Source organism: Falco cherrug, chromosome 4, assembly GCF_023634085.1.
Source record: "Falco cherrug isolate bFalChe1 chromosome 4, bFalChe1.pri, whole genome shotgun sequence".
In the NCBI taxonomy this organism is placed as follows: domain Eukaryota; kingdom Metazoa; phylum Chordata; class Aves; order Falconiformes; family Falconidae; genus Falco; species Falco cherrug.
Genome location: NC_073700.1, coordinates 4747603 through 4766288, shown reverse-complemented (window position 1 = coordinate 4766288; position 18686 = coordinate 4747603). Strand labels below are relative to the sequence as shown.

The following is an 18686-nucleotide window of genomic DNA, read 5'->3' as shown; positions in this document are numbered from 1 at the left end:
ACAATTCTACACTGTATTGTATAATGATAAAATAGTGATACTTTGGAATTAAACTTTTACATTAGCGAACCTGAAACTCTGTCCAAAATATTCCTGGTCAATGTGAAAGCTATTTCTCCATGGTGCAACTGAAAGACAATAGGATTAACTCTAACAGACGTCTGCAACAGCTAAGATAAACTGGGATTACACTTATAAAGCTACTGTGAAGAACGTCCATAAGAGAAGAAAATGCTAATTTTACATTTCAATGGCTGTAGCACTAGTGTGGTACAAGCTGCTCCATCTTAGCTACAGGACACTCTCAAGATTTCCAATGCCAGCATAGAGAGGCATATTCTTAACTATCCTGAAATGCGTTTGGGAGCTGGGTTTTACCATCCCAACACTAGAAGGTCAGTGGGCACCTCCTCCACTTTCAAGGTCATGTGAGCTGCATCCATTTGATATTCCAGCCACAGTCAGATGTGGGAAATGGCCTCATCAGTCTCCAGCCACACCGAGGTCTTCTCATTACGACGATCTTTATCTGTTAGTCAGAGTGTTTGCTTTGCTACCACCACCAAACCCCCAACTTTTCATCATGGTGCGTTGCATTTAAAAGATCTCTTTATCAGTCCCATATCACTAGTTTACGTAGTTTATTCAGACTCCAGAAATGGCAATGCTCCACTTCAAATTTAGGTCGTTAAAAATTATCAGTCTTTTTCCCCATACTGAAACTATTCCACGAACATTTTTCTCCTGGCTATCAATGCCAAGGAAGATCTATCCTCTTGTATGGTGCATTTGACTGCAATCACTAATTCTGTAATCACAGTGAGTCAAAAACCCTCTCTGGAGTGTAGCCTAGTGGAGTCTGTGTTGCTGTAAGACACCCCCATCAACACAGCAAAAGGCATCTCCACCCTGCCATTCTCTCAATGAGTTTATGTCTCCATTTTTCGACGTATTTTCCTTAAATTCAATCAACTGGTGTCACTAACATGTTTTATGATTATTTTCTAGAAATGGTGGTACGGAGGAGAGTTTAGTACTCTGCACATTTGGCTATTATTCCAAAATAAAATTAGATTTTAGACACAGGCACAGCCCATCTTACACCCTCAAGGACAGCATTCATCGCTTGTTCTGCTGGGAACAATTTGTTAAAATTCTGACTCCTTCAGATAGCCTTTTCCATAACCAGTGTTCCTCTTCAGAAACTTGGTATTTGTCTATGAGATTTGACTTAATGCTTTAGTTATAGACTATTACCAATTAAATAAATCACCACAAACCCCGGACAGAGCTAATTTCCATCTGCCTTCTCATACACCGTATGTTGACTAACCTAGCCCTAGATCGCTTCTAAGTACAAGGTATCTCGCCTGAGACCAGTTCTTTACCTGGAGTGAAACCAGGGTTACTTTCCCATTGGGCTGGTCTTGGTCTGTTAGATCACATTGCCCTTTTTGCCACAGCAGCTTCCCCAAAGCCCTGTATCACCAGTTCAGTTCTTCTAGCCCCCTGTTACCATTACACCATTCCAAGCTCCAAGCAATTACAACATCCTGCCGTGAATTTATGCAGCCAGCACAATCCTCAGCTACCACGCAGAAGACTCACTAATGTACAAAGGATCTCCTCCCACCCCTCCTTCACAGTATGTAGGGCACCACAACGGCATCCTCTCCAACCCCAGCTAAAAAGAGATAAACCACAGCAGATGACATAATTTTTAATTGCACCACAATGTGAGCCTCAGGTCGTGGCAAGTCACTGTCAGCATCTTCCCTGAAAAAGCCCCCTTGGCCGAGGAAGCCTCTGCCCTGGGGTGCAGCTGGAAGAATCCACTCCTGCCACGCTGCCAGCAGCAGTGACAAGAGCCCACAGAGCATCCTCAGGACAAGAAGTGACACCGAGCTGGCCTGCTGCTGCTGGCCACCTCCTCCAGCAGCACGTGCCAGGGGACATCAGGCAGGAGCCCTTGAAAGCTGAGGTTTATCTAAAAGGCTCCAAAGCTCTGGAACAGTCCTACACATTGACTGCTATTTGTAGAGAATATGCAAGATAAAGAATTGTGGTTTAGAAGACAAAAGGCTCAAGTTTGTGACTTTAGTTCCACATCACTGAAAGTGGATATAATTAAATCCTGGTTTTCAATAGCTACTTCAAAATGAATGTCTCTGTGATGCAGAGACACTGAAAGCATGAAGATACTTTTTATTTAACCTCAAAATCTATTTTTACTCCAGAATGCTAATTCTCCCCGGCTGGAACTTTGTCTTCTTCCTGGCATGGGTGGGAGAAATGGAAAAATGAAGTGGGGAAAAAAAAAAAAAAAAAGAAAAAAAAAAGAATGGGGAAAAAGTCAGGGCCTTTCACAAGAGCTATAGAGAATAAGGAGGGAGACAAAAAACATGCAACAGATTCTCTGTATCCTGCAAACCAGATGAAAGCAACTCCTCACCCTGCAAAGGTCTGAAGGGGAGGACAAAACTTATGCACCCACAAAGGACAAAAATTTTAATCACACACTCAAAGGCTTTACCCCAAGAACATGCAAAACCCCAAATTCAGCACCATAATCACCTCTCACAGTACCAGAGAACTGCAAAATCTTACTTTGTTTTCGTCGTTTTATTTTATTGTTCTCCTTTGCTTTCCATCTTACAGCGCAGAGTTTTCAGTGCTACTTCTTCTGGCTAGACTGTGTAGAGCAGCTTTTTTCAAAGCACTACAGCCCCCAAGGCTGTGCAAGCGAGCAAAGATGCAAGCACAAGCAGTGAACCAGCAGGTGCAGAGCAGAAATGGCTTCTCACCTGGGGCCCAGCTCCACCCAAAAGCTGCCAGGTGCAAAGCTTCTTCACCATCCTACCAGCTGGGAGACAGGGAGGCAGCCTGTGAGCTTTGTAATGTCCCCCTGCTGCCCAGGGCTGAGGCAGGGGCTACAGGAAGGCAGCACCCCCTGTGTTCCCTGTCCCCGGGAGGCAGAGGCACTTTGGGCTGGTTTGTGGGGTGCAGCGTGTCTGTGAGGGAGCAGCCTGCTCCAGCAAAACCTCACACCTAAGGGAAGGGGGATAAGCAGGAGGTGGCTCAGTTTTTCCCTTACTCTCAAGTACCAATACCTGTGCTAAGAGGCATTTTGAACGAGACCTTTGCAAAGGAGACTGATGCTCTGATGTTAAAGCCATTATTGTAACATGTCCCTTGTTACAGCTTTAACATCAAAGGATGATCCAAACCATAAAACCCCTAAGTTTGAAATTTACTTCTGTCCTAAATCACTAGGCTGAGTAATAACTGATATAAAGGGGAAGAAAGAAGTGCATGAAATTCTACTTGGGCATCTTACAGCAAATATAAGAATTTTGGCTCATTACAGTTAACAGCTTACCCTTCCGTGCCGGGTGAGCTGAGCTCTGGTACTCCATTGTGAGAAGGAGCAAGGCCCAAGCTGAGCAACCTGCTGCCTCTTCTCTGTATCAGGCTACCAGAGGAATGCTAGCACAGACTAGTCGGCACCTGCACTATTTTTTACACACGAAGAGACTGTGAAATATCTTCTGCCTGGTGCAGAAAGGAAACAAAAATATTAGGTAAAATCACCTTTCTCACCCATCTACTGCCATTTCCACTATGTGTTATGTAAATTCCAGTCAAAAGACAAGATGATGTTTCATCCTGTAACAGACAACTCAAATTTCTAGCAAACCCACAGATTTTAACTTCTTCTTCCTTCTAATGACAAATTTGATCTTCCTCAGTCTCTTGGATCACTGCATCTCCCAAGGAATACAACAGCCAGGTACAGAAAGGTCACATTTTACGGAGGCAGAAGTAAGCAACCTGCAAAGCTAAGTAGAACACACATTGTTCAGGCAGGTCACATAAAGGCCATTCCCAATTTGGGGAACACAGTAATAATAATAATATGAGGCTTTTACACATATATGATCATATGCCCCAAGTCTGCTACAGTTGTTGTTTTCTGCATGAATTTATCAGCTTGCATAGATCTTGGGTAGCTGCTCTTAATTCCTCTCAACCAGACAAGCGGTGGGGGGCACAAAGAAACTGAGGGAACAAATAAAAGCTACTTAACTCACTTGTTAGAAATGGACAAATTAAAAAAAGGAAGAAAGAAAATCACTGCTGTTCAGGAGAGAATTCAGGAAAGCTATTGCTGTTTCAGGAAAGTACAAGAGGCCGTAAGGGTACAGCCCAGGCCTGAACTCTTTTCACTGAGACCTCTTTTTGTGTACGTGGATACGTGCTTTCATTCTCCGTCCAGGTTACCCAGGCAAAGAAAGGGGAAGGAATGCTACCGAAGATGGGAACTGGGCCTTCTAGCAGGTAGACTGGTTGAAGGAGACTAAAATTCCAGCCCAAAGCCATTGTGACCTTGTGAGAACACATCCTCGCCTGTCAGTGGGTCTTTGGTGGATGTATCTGTTCAAGTTCAATCATGAGCACTGTCCTAAGAAAAAGCAAAGGGTGCAGTGCTAACTGTCCATTGCAGCTGCTACTAACACTGACAGGGCATACGCTTTGGGTTAGTAAGAGGTAAAAAGATTCCTCTGGTTATTCGGGGAACAGAAGATTGTGAAATGACCTTCTGTAAGCCACTCCTTTGCTTTGACCAGTTGCATCAAACAGCGATTTCTAACCTTTTTGAATGCCTACTGGACACAGTGCTGATGGAGACAATTTTTTATAACAGTATTTTTCTTCTAATAGTATGCAAAGCCTTTCCTAAAACTTTCTTTATCAATTACCTGCCTAGAAAATGAAAAGTAGCTGTTAAAAACTGCCAGATCCTTAATGTGATTGACTATGGCTGGTTTTAGTCAGCAAAAGGTCTCCAAGTAACAAATGACTTGTCCATTCGTTCTCTGACAAGAGAGACCGGCGAGGCTTGAATATCATTTACGCTCAATCAAATACTAATGCTGATGGAAAACTCTGGGGTTTGGTGACTCTCGATGTGCCCCACTGGGGCATGGAGAAATGTATCGCCACTTAACATGTATACTGCGTAATGGATCTGAAAGGCTCCTCCAGTCATCACTGCGGCTGCCTCTTTATCTTGCCAGGCCTGTAGCTGTAAGATATGCATTAATTGAAATGACAAATTGCATAAACATGCGTTTCTCAGTTGGCACTTCCCTGCTAAATGCTTATGAAACTGTTAACTACAGAAAACAAAAGATGGATGGAAGAAGATCACTTTTACAAAATTATTTTTATAGAAAAAACAGAAAAGTTTGATGTATGCAAACTCACAGGCATCCCATATTTCACAGCTGGGGAAGAGCAATAATTTTCCCCCGGTAATGGATCTTTATTATGTCAGATACAGAAAGATTTGCACTTTTTTACTGGTAAGAAAGTCCAAATTAAAGAAGTGACTTCATGTGGTAGAAACTGGCCTTGGGATATAGTGGATACAGGACATCTCTCCTCTCACCATATAGGTGATTACAAGATTTTAAGATGCAGTTCAAACAAATGTTTTACAATATAATAAAATCGTTGATTATGGCATAAAAAGCCATAAAATTTGATCTCTCCCTTTTTTTGTGTGTGTGTACACACTGGTCAAAATAAGATCAACTGTAAAAAAGAACAGATTATTATTTTGCCAGGTTGGACCAGATGATCCTTGAGGTCCCTTCCAACCTGGTATTCTATGATTCTATGATTATTAAACTGCAGTGTAGCAAACACCAATATATTGTAGCTATGTGTTTCCTTTAAAACATTGTGCAGAATAATTATAGCTAGAACAAAGGAAGCTCAGAAAATTTGAACACTGGAGCTTTTTTTGGTTTTTGGGGAGGAAAAAAAAAACCCACCAGCCATAAAGAAGTTCTGATATTCATTTCTAAATTCTAACAAATACTTCGATTATACTATGCTTTGCCACATCTGGCCTTCAGCTTTGGACCTCATCCAGTTTCCTGTAGAACAAGAGGAAATCGAGCTCAAAACTTTGGTTGTGCTATTTTCTAAATGGCATAATACAAACCATCAATTTAACTAGCATTTTCCTCTGCGTCATTTAGTAACACAACTGAATTAATTTTCCTGAAGAAAAGAAGCAACTCCCCTTTTTGTTTATTTAAAAAATTGCAACTGATTCCTCAGTGGCACACCCAAGCCTTAAATAAGAAGCAGTAACTAATTATTTCATTATTTCCATGTTCCCTTTCAGACATTCCTTTAAGAATTATAAAGCATCTAATCTGCACTTGTAGTTACCTAAATAAAATGCATCTGTATAGAAAGGAATCCCAGCACCTATAAAGACAACTACTATAAATGCATTGTGAGTTATTACTCTAAAGCATGACATTCTCTTAAGGCCTTGGTCTTGCACTTATTTAGCATATGAGTAGTCCTACTAAAGCAAGACTCATTCATAGGTTTTTTCACTGGTGGAGTTTTCTTTTATTTATATATATTTTTAGGCAACATATTATGAAAGTTGGAAGGAGGAAAATAAACCGGTAATATGAGGTGAGCTAACCGTCAGTGTACATGTACAGCCTTTGACACAGCATCTCGACACAGAGAAATCGCAGCAAAGTCAGTGGCTAAGCCAAACCATAAGTTTGTGTAATAAAGAGAAATTGTTCAAGGTTTTTCCTTTAGTGGCAAAACCCAATACTCCCAAGTGAATATCTTTCCCCTCTAGTGCAATACCCTGCAGATGTGACTAAACCTAAAAATAATTTCTAAGAAAAGGTTCCAGCATTTAACACAATGTATGTACTGCCTTTCTAACCCTTCCTTCGTTCATTGTCAAATGATGATGTAAAGAATTTCGTAAGTAAACAAAACAAAACAAGATAAAAATTAACTTAATTTACACAACCAATAAAAAAGTTTAAAGCAATGATAGAAAAATAATATAAAGGCTAGATACACTAAATGCCAGTTCAACTGTATTAAGCTTTGGTAGAACAGTTAAAGAGCATAGCACCAATAAAATCCAATGTCAATACATGCTTCAGTATGCATGAGCTGTGATGAAAATGTAAATTTTGGCAAGAAAAGTAGTGTATGTTCCCTGACGCCACAGTTTCATTTCAACATCTAACAAAAAGTCTTTAGGCTCTTTCACTTGTCGCTGAAGATAGACAATGCCCGTGTACGAGTTCAGCCTTCGAGTGCTGAAGTAGTTTTCTTCATTTCCCTTGTTGATAGTAAGGATTATGTTGTCTCCAGCATAGGCAGGTGATGGTCCAATACGGAAAATATGAGCTGGGACCACGATATTGGTCTGGAAGTTCAGCTGGTAATAGGTAATGCGCACCGGGGTATTTTGGCAGTCCAGATAATTAAAACAACTGATTCGTTCACACCTCCTAAGAGATGAGAAATGAAACACGTTCAGTGTCCATGTAATATCAGGTAAAACACATATTTCAGAGTATTGCAGAATATCAGACAAACATGACTCCCAAACTTCAGCTGTGTAATTATCAGCTGCTTGTTCTGCTTTTACAGTACCCATAAAGCATTTGTAAACAATATATACATCAGTGTACAACAGTGTAAGAAAAACATCATGGACATGGGGAGCTGTGTTGGGAAGCTCCACAACAAGGAAAGAGCCAGAGTCATGTTGCAAGCACAGAGCTTGGAAGAGGAGTCTGTGATCCATCACCAACAGCACAAGCCTAGGACAGTACTCCAGGAAAACAAGAACAAAAGCACTTTAAAAGGCAGCTAATAGGAGACAAGCTTCTCATCCTGCAAAGCTGCACAGTTCTATACGGCAGGAGAAGTACGTTTTAAGTCTAACTTAAATCCAACTACATATGGCAACTGAATATGGTTTCCCAAAGCGCTGGCAGCCACTGAGGCAGGAAAAGGGTCGGAGATTCTGGGGCTCCCAAGCCTCAGCTGCTGGGGAGCTGGGAGCAGTGGGGCTGTGCCGTTCCCAGAACCGTGAAGCCTGGCAAGCTCACGATCCTGCTCCCCTTCAATGTTTCAACACTCTCCAAGGAACCGCAATCTGATTATTAAACAGGGAGCCCCCAAACCACTGCAAAAGTGGTGCATGGAGCAGGCAGGCAGCTACTGCAATAAGATCTATTTTTAAAAAAAAATTAATTATAAACAGAGCCCTTTAAGAGCTGCAGCAAGTACAGCTGCAAGCTCTGATGACTGCTGTTATAGCAGCAGTTGGGGGGCAAAGCGGCGCTTCTAGGGCTTGGAAGAAGGAAGGGGCAAAAATGGACAGAAAATCTAGATGGAGGAGTATGTGCTCCAGGTACTGAAGCATCTTAGAGCCCTGAGTATTTACATCTGCCCACAGACAGAAGCACTACGCAACATCCACAGCCACTGGACTAGGCTGCTGGCTTTATTGTGATGGTAATACTTACATGTCAGAAACTTTTCTGTAGTTGGAAGGGCACTCGAAGGACAGGCAGCGGAAACTGCCCTGGATGTTATAGCAAGTCTCTGCAGTGGAACAGTTATGGGTTCCTATTGCACATTCATCAATATCTAATAAGAAGAAACACAAGGAAAAAGACATGCTAAGTTCAAAAATAAGAAGTAATCACAATTTATGGACTGTAACATGCTTATGAGACGCTGTGTGCATAAGAAGCAAGAGCAGTCTGTGGGTCTGGCTCTGCAAGCTGAGAGTTACCTCTTCAGTACCTGTGCCTGCTGTCTGCAGACTAGGACTGCGAGAACCCTGGAGGAAACGCACAGGGTGTGAAATGCACATTCAGGTGAGGTGCGTCAGGTTCATCTCTGTGCATGGACAGACACTGGTTGGCATTTGGAGTGACGGGGTAAATCACATTGATTCCTATTCTGCTAAAGTTCATATGCCTTCTATGGAAAAAAATTTCCTTCCTTGACATTATCAGTTAAAAAGAGATGACAGTACCACTCAGCAGTGTGTGCAATGGACAAGGGATCCCACTCTTCCCTACAAGCAGTTTGTGATGCTGTGTAGTAGTCCTTCCCCTACCTGGCAGAAAGTGTGGCCAGTTGCAGCCACCCAGCACATGGCCAGGGCCTTCTACCATGGGAGGAGTTTCTTTCTTTACCTGTACTTTGCAAACATTGGCACACCCCTGTGAATCCAGCTATCCTCACTCCAAACACATCTGGTACAACACTGGGTTTAACTTCAGGGGAGAATAAACATGGGAGGGAAAATAATTTCTCAAAACCCAAGACCCTCCTGTCTTACTACTTCCCACTGCAATAGAAACCAAACATGAACATGTTTGGTTCAAACCAGACTTGAACATCTAGACAGAATCGCTAGTGTTGCCATATTGTCCCTCGCTCCTGAGGTGTCAGAGATGTGTTGTAAGTGATACTATAAACCAGGTTGAAAGGAACCAGAATAAACTAACTAGATACCAGTAGTATAAGGCAGTGGAACCCTAAATTCTCAGACCAGCCAACCTGCCCACGCCCACAGCTGCTGTGTAAGCTTTCCACAGCTGTTCTGATTGAAAACAGTTTTAAAATAGTTTTCTGAAATGGATGGGCCAGTTTTTACAGCTCCACAGGCCAAAGGTACTCCCTGAAGCACAGTTTCATGCTCACAGCAAGGTGTTTCTAAACAAGCACGGTTCAGCACGTGAGCACAGTGCACACACGATAAGCTCAATTGCTGTGGGAAGCACCTAACTGGTTTCAAACAGCAGAGCATGTGCACAGATTTCTGTACGGTGTAGACACTGCATGCAAGCACTGGAGTACAAGGGTCAGTCCCTGATGAAAGGTGGCCACTGCTATAAATTGCTCACACACTTCTTACACTATTTGTGATCACAACGGCTCCCTCTTCATGGACAAGGCTGTAAAATGTCCACATATCGCAAGCAAACAAACGTTGCCCCGTCACCCAGTCTGCAAAGGGCCTTCCCCTCCCCAGAGCAAGCACACACGGGTGGAGGGATACCCTACTGCTGCCTACACGTGAGCCATTCACAGCCTATTGTGACAAAAGCTGTCCCTCAGGAATAAACAAATCCCATCAGAATAAAAGAACCCATCTTAAAAGCCAACAGGACCTTCTCCCTGACTTCCTGAGAACTGAGAAAGCTGGGCTATGTCAGAAGAAGAATTTCTCTATGCATGCAGGTTGCTCTAGATTAAAGCAGGGGGCAAATACAAAGCAAAGTAGCCAGTTCTATACAGCTGCATAATAAAGGAGATGTAAGCTCTACCAGACTGTTATGGCATATGGGAACTTAAGAACAACACTTTAGAACGAGGTGCACATTTTTGGAAATATAAGTTAAATATAAATATCTTCCCGTAATGAGAAGTAATGTTGCAGAAGACATAAAAGAACATTTAAAGCTCAAAGACACTTTATGGCCTAGAACCTAGACGTGGTTACCTAAATAATATGTACGCACAAGCCGTGGGCCTTAAAATGCTGAAAACCAGATGCAATAACAAGGATCCAGCCTGAACAGAAAATATTGGCAAAGCTCTCACAGTCACATTGTGTACTCCCAAATGTCTAGACAACGCACGGAGGCTTTAAAATGAAATAAACGCTAACAGACAAACCATGTGGACTATGTAGGGCTCTGCAGTTCTGCCAATTGTCACAGAAGAGGGAGACTCTTAGAGGAAAACTGTAACCTCCCCCTCCCTCCATTCCCCTGGGATGAGAACTGATTTCATACACTGAACTGACTGGTTTAGAAGTCTTGCAAAGAAAAGTATACAATAGGAAGTAGGAGAGAATCAAAGTAAATTAAATCCCTTGCTGATTCTCAGAAGTGCCCCTAGGTGAAAAGAGAATTTCTTCCATATTGCAATCATTGTCATGAAAGCACTCACTTCACCAGTTTGGCTGTGCTGCAAAATACCATAGGCAGTTTCTCCAAAAAGATCCATATGTTGAGATGCTATTACATGAGATACAACTCATCTGTTTGGAAAAAAAAAAGGTACAAAGAATGTACCACCAGTAACTCTTAAGAGCTGGTCAGATGACGAGCAACCAGCGCCAGATCTCTAGCTGGTAGAAACCAACAGAATCTTCTCAAGTTTAGTGCAGCTGGCATCAATTCAGACTGCTCTTCTGACCACGTCTTCAGAGACACCTCCGTATATAAGCCTTCCCAAACTTGTAACTATAAACTTGCAGAGCTCAAAAAAAGGGCACGTACTTGGGGGCTACTCCTAGTGCGTGACCAAACGCCAGCCTGCCCAGCCACACGCAGAGCTGCCACACGTGCTAAGTTCTGCCAGTAGACCAACGGCGCCCTTTAAGGAGGCTGCACGTACCAGGTGGCACAGGCACTCTGAAAAGCCTTTCCAAGTGTCACTGTACAGCTCGCTCACTTAGCAAGGCTAGTCTATATAACTGGAACCCTCTCCCCTCAGGGTGAGCGTGCACGGAGGATTTCACACCACGCAAACACCGCAAGTGTGATCCATAGGTCTGTGTGGCAAACTGTCCTCCTCCACCTCCAGCACCTGGAGCGTGCTGGGTGCCTCTGCCTTGGGAGAGCTGTGCTGGCCAGTTAACGAAGTGGCTCACGCTGTTAACTCTGGAAAATGTCCTCAGCTCAAATCTGACAGAGATGGCAACTAACAGGCAGAAAAATAATTAGCAGGAAAAAAAAAAGTCTGAGGAGAGTTATAGCTGCAGTTTTCTAAAGGTGAGTTTTATGTAAGAATTTAAGTGCACATGGATATAATGGCATTCATACCGAAAACCACATTTTAAAAAACTCCCAACTTTTAAAATCTTTAAGAAAGATTTTAAGCATCATTTAGCCTGTTTCCCTGCTCCAAAGTCAGGACCAAGTACGGTCATGCCGTTCATGACATACAAAGTGTAAAGTCACTGCCAGTACCACGGAGAAGAGAACTTAAGCACAGGAGATAGGTAACCAAAAGTTATGTGAAGGGCTCCTGAAAAACTAAAGGCAGGAAATACCTGGTAGTTAGTGTAACCGACTGCAGGAACGCATGTAGAGTACATAAAGGTAACGAGATCTTCAATCATCATTATACAGTCAGTGCATCTTTTGGAAATGGGGGAGTTTTACCTCAAAAACAGACAGCTGTGCAGCAGATGAAAACCACCAGACACCCAGAAGACACTTCTATGATTCTGGAGAAAAAGGGTGTGTGTGTGTGTGTAGGATATAAATCATTTACACTAACATCTACTAACACCAACATAATTAAACTTAGGTGGCAGACTTCTGGATGTCCAAGTCCACATTACAGCTCCTACATTCACTCTCAGTTTTCTGGGGCAGGAAAGTGCATCTCATAATGAAGCCACAGATTTCTGCATCTGGCACCTCTAAAAAAATGGATCACTTACTGCTGTGCCAAGGTGCACATACAGCTCATGCAAGTAATCACGTGCTCCAATTTGAATGATGAAGTGGGCTCCCTTAGGAATTCATTTAAACAATTAGCTCACATTGACAGGAGAGTTGCCACAGTACTTTTTTCTAGCAAAAGAAAGAGCTGACACTGCACATACCAGTATTTGGCAACTTTGTCAAACACTGGCTTTTTAACAATGACTAATATCAAACAAGGAGTCTTGACTGAATAACTGTAATGGTTTAGATAATTTCAAGGATTAAAGTTTCATAATTAAAGTTTCAGTTCCTAAACTTCTCGTTACCTCGACAGGTTCTTCCATTTGCTGCCATGGTATATCCCTGCTCAGGACAAGCACACTGATAACTACCAGGAACATTGACGCAGCGGAAAGTACAAAGGATGCCGGCACTCTGTGTGCACTCATCGATATCTGGGGGAAAAAAAAAACCACAATTACAAACATATGACAAAAAGAAAAACAGAAATCTGGAAAGGGACACTGTAAAAACACAAGAAATTTTTTATCTGGTGAATTTCTAATATACTCTTAAACAAGAATGCAACCGTGAAAGTTTGCCATTGCTCTAGGACTGTTGATGGTGCTTTCTGAAATGCTGCACACAAGATGCTTGCTCCCAAAAATGCTGGTTGCAAGTAGTATGGACTCTCAGAAAAGTACAAGTCCTGGGCACATCTGAGTTTGAAAAACTCTCTCTGGTACCTCTGTAGTTCTTCTAGGATTGTTTTGGGGGCTTCCTTGCACTAGGAAGAATGTGGATTTCTGCATCATTTCTTAATGCAGACTCTCCAAAGTGCCACTATTGGTAACTTCAAGAAAACAGGCAAAACCCTTCCTGTCTCCATCCTGATCACTCCTCATTCACCCACCAGCAGCAGAAGCAGGAGCAAGCCTTCATCCAACCATGGCTGAGAGGAGGCTTTAATTAATGTAATGGAGGTATAGATTTATCTTCCTTTTATTTTTTTAATCATAATCTCTAGCCCCATGAAACAATAACCTCACCATTTCCACAGTCACATAAATGTATTCCAGCCCCCAGTAGGAGGCATGAAAATGAACTGCATTTTCCAGTAGCTGGTAGAGTTCCCTTTTGCAGCTTTCGCATCAGTGTGTCACTATCATCCTTAGCCATCACCTGCAGCACTAGGTGCTGCTGAGAGTCAGACAGCCCCAGCTGTTAAAGAGTACACGCATCTTTAACTTGCTCTGACAAAGCAGCAAGCCTTACCTTTACAAGAATGCCCGTCTTCTGCTAGCTGGAAACCTTGCCTGCAGTAACACTGATAGGAACCATAAACATTGGCACACTCCTGGCTGCAGGGACTAGTATCACATTCATTCACATCTGTATCCAAAAACAAACCCACAGACATTGCCACAATGGTTCAGAATGGTATCTTCCACTATATCTTGCCTCTCAGAATAGCTACCAGATCCTTCTCATCACAGTGAGTAAGGATGGATTAATTTGTCCCAGGAAGACGCTTCTGCTCCCTAGACAGAATGCATGGGGATTCTCACGCAAGAAGTGCGAGATGTCTGTTGCACCTGACTTTTTTTTCTATATATGCCAATGCAAACACATACACATGCAACACGTGTTTCAGACCTTATATGTTATGGTTGATTAAAAATATGCAATCATTTCCTGAAAAAAGTAATGGAGAATTTACAAAGGTTCTATACAATTAAAAATAAATTTTCCCAAGTTTTGTCACTACCAAATTTCGTCTTTATTAAAATAAGAATGAAAGTCTCCAATTCTTTGTTACGTTCTCCTTTTCTCTCATCTGGAAGGAAAGGAAAAAGTATGTGAGGGAAAGGAAGAAAGAGAAGAAATTTGTCAGCTTTCATCTGACAGTTTGAGTGTTCAGCTGAATATCTGCAAATTTGAGCACACATAAATCATGGGTTTACTGTATTTATATTTCACCTCCACTTCTCTAAAGTCCCTTAATTCACACCGTAATTTCTTCTCCGTAGAAAAAAATGTCTGGTACCTTCACAATGCTTCCCATCATAAGACAAGCGGAAACCAGAAGAACAAGTGCAATGGTAGGACCCAGGGGTGTTCTCACACGTGTGCTGACACAGGCGTCCAGGGTAATTCCAGCACTCGTTTATGTCTGCCAGCATAATAAAAAAAAATTCAATCAACTTAGAAAAAAGACCATCAAACCAGATGCAGGAGGATATTTTTAAAAGTGTCAGAGATTGTTTTGCGAAGCATGGAACACTGCAACCTCAGGTTTTATGCAGTCTGACTTTATGCTCTAATTGGTGTACAGTAGTGAGAAAATACAAAATGCTGTATCATAGTCTCTTACGAAGAAAGTTGTGAAATCTTCAGAAAGATAAATTTCTACAGCTGTAGAAGTGTAACCCCTAGGAAAGCACTTTGCAGATGACTTTAATTGATAACCTCCAGCTCAACCAAACCAAGGACACCCGGTCTGAAATCACAGCATGGAGTGGCAGAGTTCTAAATAGCCAGTCGCACTGAACAACAACTGCTTTGGAGGTGATTCCATTATCTTTTGAGGCACTGCATTGCAGAACTAATAACTGCACACTAGGATGGTGCTAAATACTGCCTTCAGGTCCAAGGCTCAATCAATCAGTCGTTTCATCTCATCTTGTGCCTTACATACCAATGCAGCTTCTGCTGAATGCATCGTACTGATATCCCATCTTGCAGTCACAGCGATAAGCCCCAGGAAGATTATGACAAATCTGCCCTTCGCCACAACGGTGTACCCCAGTCTGACACTCATCCACATCTGCAGAACCAGAGAAAGCAATTAGTTTAAACACAGTTTGCTGAAAATCAATGTTTACAAAGGGGGTGGGGGTGGCAGCACAAAATACTTGATTAAATATCAGGAATAGAAACTGTTAGGGTTGTCCCCTGGCCCACTGTGCTCTTCTCAAAGTCAGCTTTACATAAGTAAAAGATTTGAAAAGCAATACGTTATCTTAAAAGTGAAAATGGTAACTGTAACTGCAGTGGAGCTTTCCCAGCATATTCTGCATTGCAATGTAATCATATTTTGATTTTGATCAAACCATGACATTTATTCTGATGTTCTGCCATTACATGAGTCACGCCAAGCAATTTAAGCAAAACAAGAACTAGCCAGAAATTCTGCTCATCTCTTCAATTAAAGCAATTGCTATTTTCATCTGCAGTTGCCCTTTCAATCTTGCTTCTGCTATCTACCTTTTGCTCTTTCCCTATGTTGATCTTTTTTCTTTTATCAGTCAACTCACATTTTGATGTTCCTCATGGCCTCTCATCAAAATTCCAATACCAACAAATTAGCTGATTCTCCACTCACATGCATCACTTCCAATCTCATTTTAAAAATCCTCAGATGAAGATGAGAGTTTTCAATACATGCTGATTTACAAGACTTGCAACATGACTAAATAGCTCATCAGTATCTAACAAATCCCCGTTACCATCTGTGACAAGAAGCATCAAAAAGTCTGATTAACCCTCAAAAACTTGTGTTTCTTCAAGTATTCTGAGTTCTGCCATCAGATCCTGCTTCCTTCCTATTACTCACATCTTCAACGACTTTTAAAACCCAAATCACTGTACATGTAATATTAATTAGGATGGTAGTCTAAGGCTGGAGGTTCTCCATACTGCCCTATTTGAAGTCATAAATTTGAGCACTATGACATTTCAAAGGGTTCCTGGGCAGCTCTCCATCAAACAACAGCACTGGAGAATGCTCCAGAGAGCGTTCACTTGCCGAGAAAATGACGGGGAAATGAGAGCAAGTTACAGAAACTTGGATTTGGAAAAGTGGAGATTATATCAACCCTGATGAGAGGTGCTAACAAATACTTTGTTCAATATTTCAGCACAGGCTCCCACCTACACGGTCCCTGCTGGCACCAGGGTTAGGGAAGGCAGGGAATGCCACTTGCCAAGCAAGGAATTCCTGATGGGCTCATAGATTTCTGCTGAAACAGCCTCCTCACTTTCTTTTAAGATCAGATGTAGCATCAAACCAACAAAGTTTCTAATGCAGACACTAATTTGTAAAGTAGGAGTTTTATTTACAATGAATTCATGTGTGCGACCATTTCATTAGTTTGTCCATAATTATATATTCCATCACGTTCACACTTTAATTATTTCTAGTGCATTATACCATCAGAAGTGTGCCATATTTCACCAGTTACAGTAGTTTTCAGTTAAATGTAAGAGGTATTTTTTAATAACTCATTTACTCAATCGGAAAGTATAAACAGTTTGAGGAGAAATGAATCCTGTGAACAGAGAAGATGACGACACAAGTGTAGTTCTGCTGGAGAAACATTTGCAGATGATGTATTTACTACTGTGAATATATCTGAATCAGGAATTGAATTAGCTATTGTAATGCCTTAAAGGAAATAAGTCTTTATTATAGAGAAGGGAAATTAGGACCATATGCTTTTCTTTGTTCTTCTCCATGCTCTCTGCCTACTTAAAGAAAGCCATATATAAAAAAACCAAAACCAAAACAGCCAAAAGATAGAGACTGCAAACGGAGACTGAGCACAGAGAGCAAAGACAGAGAAATCACCAATTAATATTAAACATTTGTTTACCAAAATCAAACTAGAGAAGCTTCTTTATACCTGCTCCTTAAAAATATTGTCAATCATGTAAAGTAGAGACGAAGTGTCATCAGTAATTACAATGTATTGTGTTATCTCATCATGCTCTAAAGAGACCAATGCTGTATTGGTAATGGCAATTTCATCCTCTGTCACGTATTTACACACAGTCACTCTCTTTTAGGAACAAGTGGGGAAAAAAGCTGGATTCTTCCTATAAATCATCAGTTTGAAATTTAAGAACGTAATTTGCCCTAGCCATGATTAGGGCTTGAAAACGAAGACTGTTAGCACTACAGCCAGGACTTCTGAGCTGCTCAGTGAGGACTGCTGAATTGCGACAAAAATGAGATTCATGGAGCTGTTGGCATGGTGGTAACCCTCAAATCAATTTCAGGGTCACCACACTTTACCTGGTGCAAACACATCTATCCCAGCTGACTGCTGAAACAGAACCAATCGAAACCAGCTGAAGAACTGGGTCTTTACAGCAACGGAGACATACAGGACTTTTGGCCCTTCCCTTTGTAACAACTGAAGCATTTCAGGCTGCTGTGTAATAGGGCAGCGAATGACACTGCACTACTTTGCCCTGAATTTACACAACACAACCTCCTAGAGCTGTGTTAGGAAGCCTTCTAAATGTCCTCATTTATAGGCATAAACTGTCCCCCGTCTTCTGCTGCTTCCAAATCTTCCTCACCTTCTGACTGGCCAGTCACCTTCTACATGGTCAGGGTAGTCCTGGACGTAAAATTGGGAAGGAAGACAGAGCCTAATGAAGAGCAAAAAGGAGAATGCAGAAATTTCTGTGGAAATGGGGTCTGTCTATACCACTGTTTTTCACAAGTTGCCAGTCACAACCAAATTAATAGCTGCCAGTATGGCTTCCACCCACCTGTAACATCGCACATTGTGTTTATTTTTCATCCTTCCTTTTATTTAAAGGGAGCACAAGTAGAAATCATTAGGATATCATCACTAACCAAAATGCTGATTTGTCATTTTTTTATTTTTCCCCTGCTGTTGTTTTAGGATTTCCTACCTCATGTAACAGCACGTAGGGTGTTAAAAAACACATAGCCAGCCTTGCCTTGGGCACCCAGGACCAAGCTTTCAGTTCCTTTGTGCCTACTGTGCTCATTTACAGAACAAATGCTAATAAGTGATGAAATCTGCTACTCTGAGTCAGTAACTCCATAAACACATTGGAACAAATACAAATCAGTATCAAGCTGTGTGCCAGCCTACATGAATATTTCATTCTTTCCACAAAGAAAGTAAGAATTTATTCTAAACATACACACAACTGGATGCAAATGGGGAGCACCATTTGCTACAAAGTGGTGCTACAAAGAGCATCCACTTAGTACTGCTCTTGTGAGTCCACAAACGCAGCGTTTCTCATTTGCCGCATCCCATGGCTTCAGATCATATCACTTACAGTGGGATACTGTAAAAAAAAAATAGCAAAGGATCATGGTGTTGACTGACAGCAGGAGTTTAAAAACGAACTAAATAATATTCACTCCAGAATGGAAGACAGCAAATCCCATATGCAGTCGAAACCGGCGCCACCCGGCATACCTCCGTGCAGCAGTCAGACATCAGTGCAGAATCCTGTAGTCCAAACAAATCATTGCACTGCTTGGACAGCAAATTCCCGTTCCTCAAATCCATTTAGGAATCTGGCAGTAACTCAAAC

The 18686-nt window shown here is 41.8% G+C and overlaps 2 protein-coding genes across 12 annotated transcripts in view; one reads left to right on the top strand and one right to left on the bottom strand.

The window, feature by feature from the left end:
- LOC129736044 (relA-associated inhibitor-like) overlaps positions 1-18686 on the top strand; it is a 410983-nt gene that overhangs the window by 246112 nt on the left and 146185 nt on the right. Inside the window, exon 1 of one of the 2 annotated variants that reach the window (XM_055709997.1) lies at positions 1882-1894. The exons of the other annotated variant lie outside the window; for it this stretch is intronic. The gene's annotated coding sequence lies outside the window, so the exon portion shown is untranslated. Of the gene's footprint in view, positions 1-1881; positions 1895-18686 lie in introns of those variants that run through there. 2 annotated transcript variants of the gene reach the window in all.
- FBLN2 (fibulin 2) overlaps positions 6408-18686 on the bottom strand; it is a 106343-nt gene continuing 94064 nt past the window's right edge. For all 10 annotated transcript variants that reach the window (XM_055709974.1, XM_055709975.1, XM_055709970.1 and 7 more), the window contains 6 exons: positions 15016-15144; positions 14365-14490; positions 13593-13709; positions 12644-12772; positions 8382-8505; positions 6408-7355 (listed from right to left, as the gene is read on the bottom strand). In XM_055709974.1, coding sequence (XP_055565949.1) covers positions 6998-7355; positions 8382-8505; positions 12644-12772; positions 13593-13709; positions 14365-14490; positions 15016-15144 — 983 coding nt within the window. In that variant the 3' untranslated portion in view covers positions 6408-6997. The remainder of the gene's footprint in view (positions 7356-8381; positions 8506-12643; positions 12773-13592; positions 13710-14364; positions 14491-15015; positions 15145-18686) is intronic.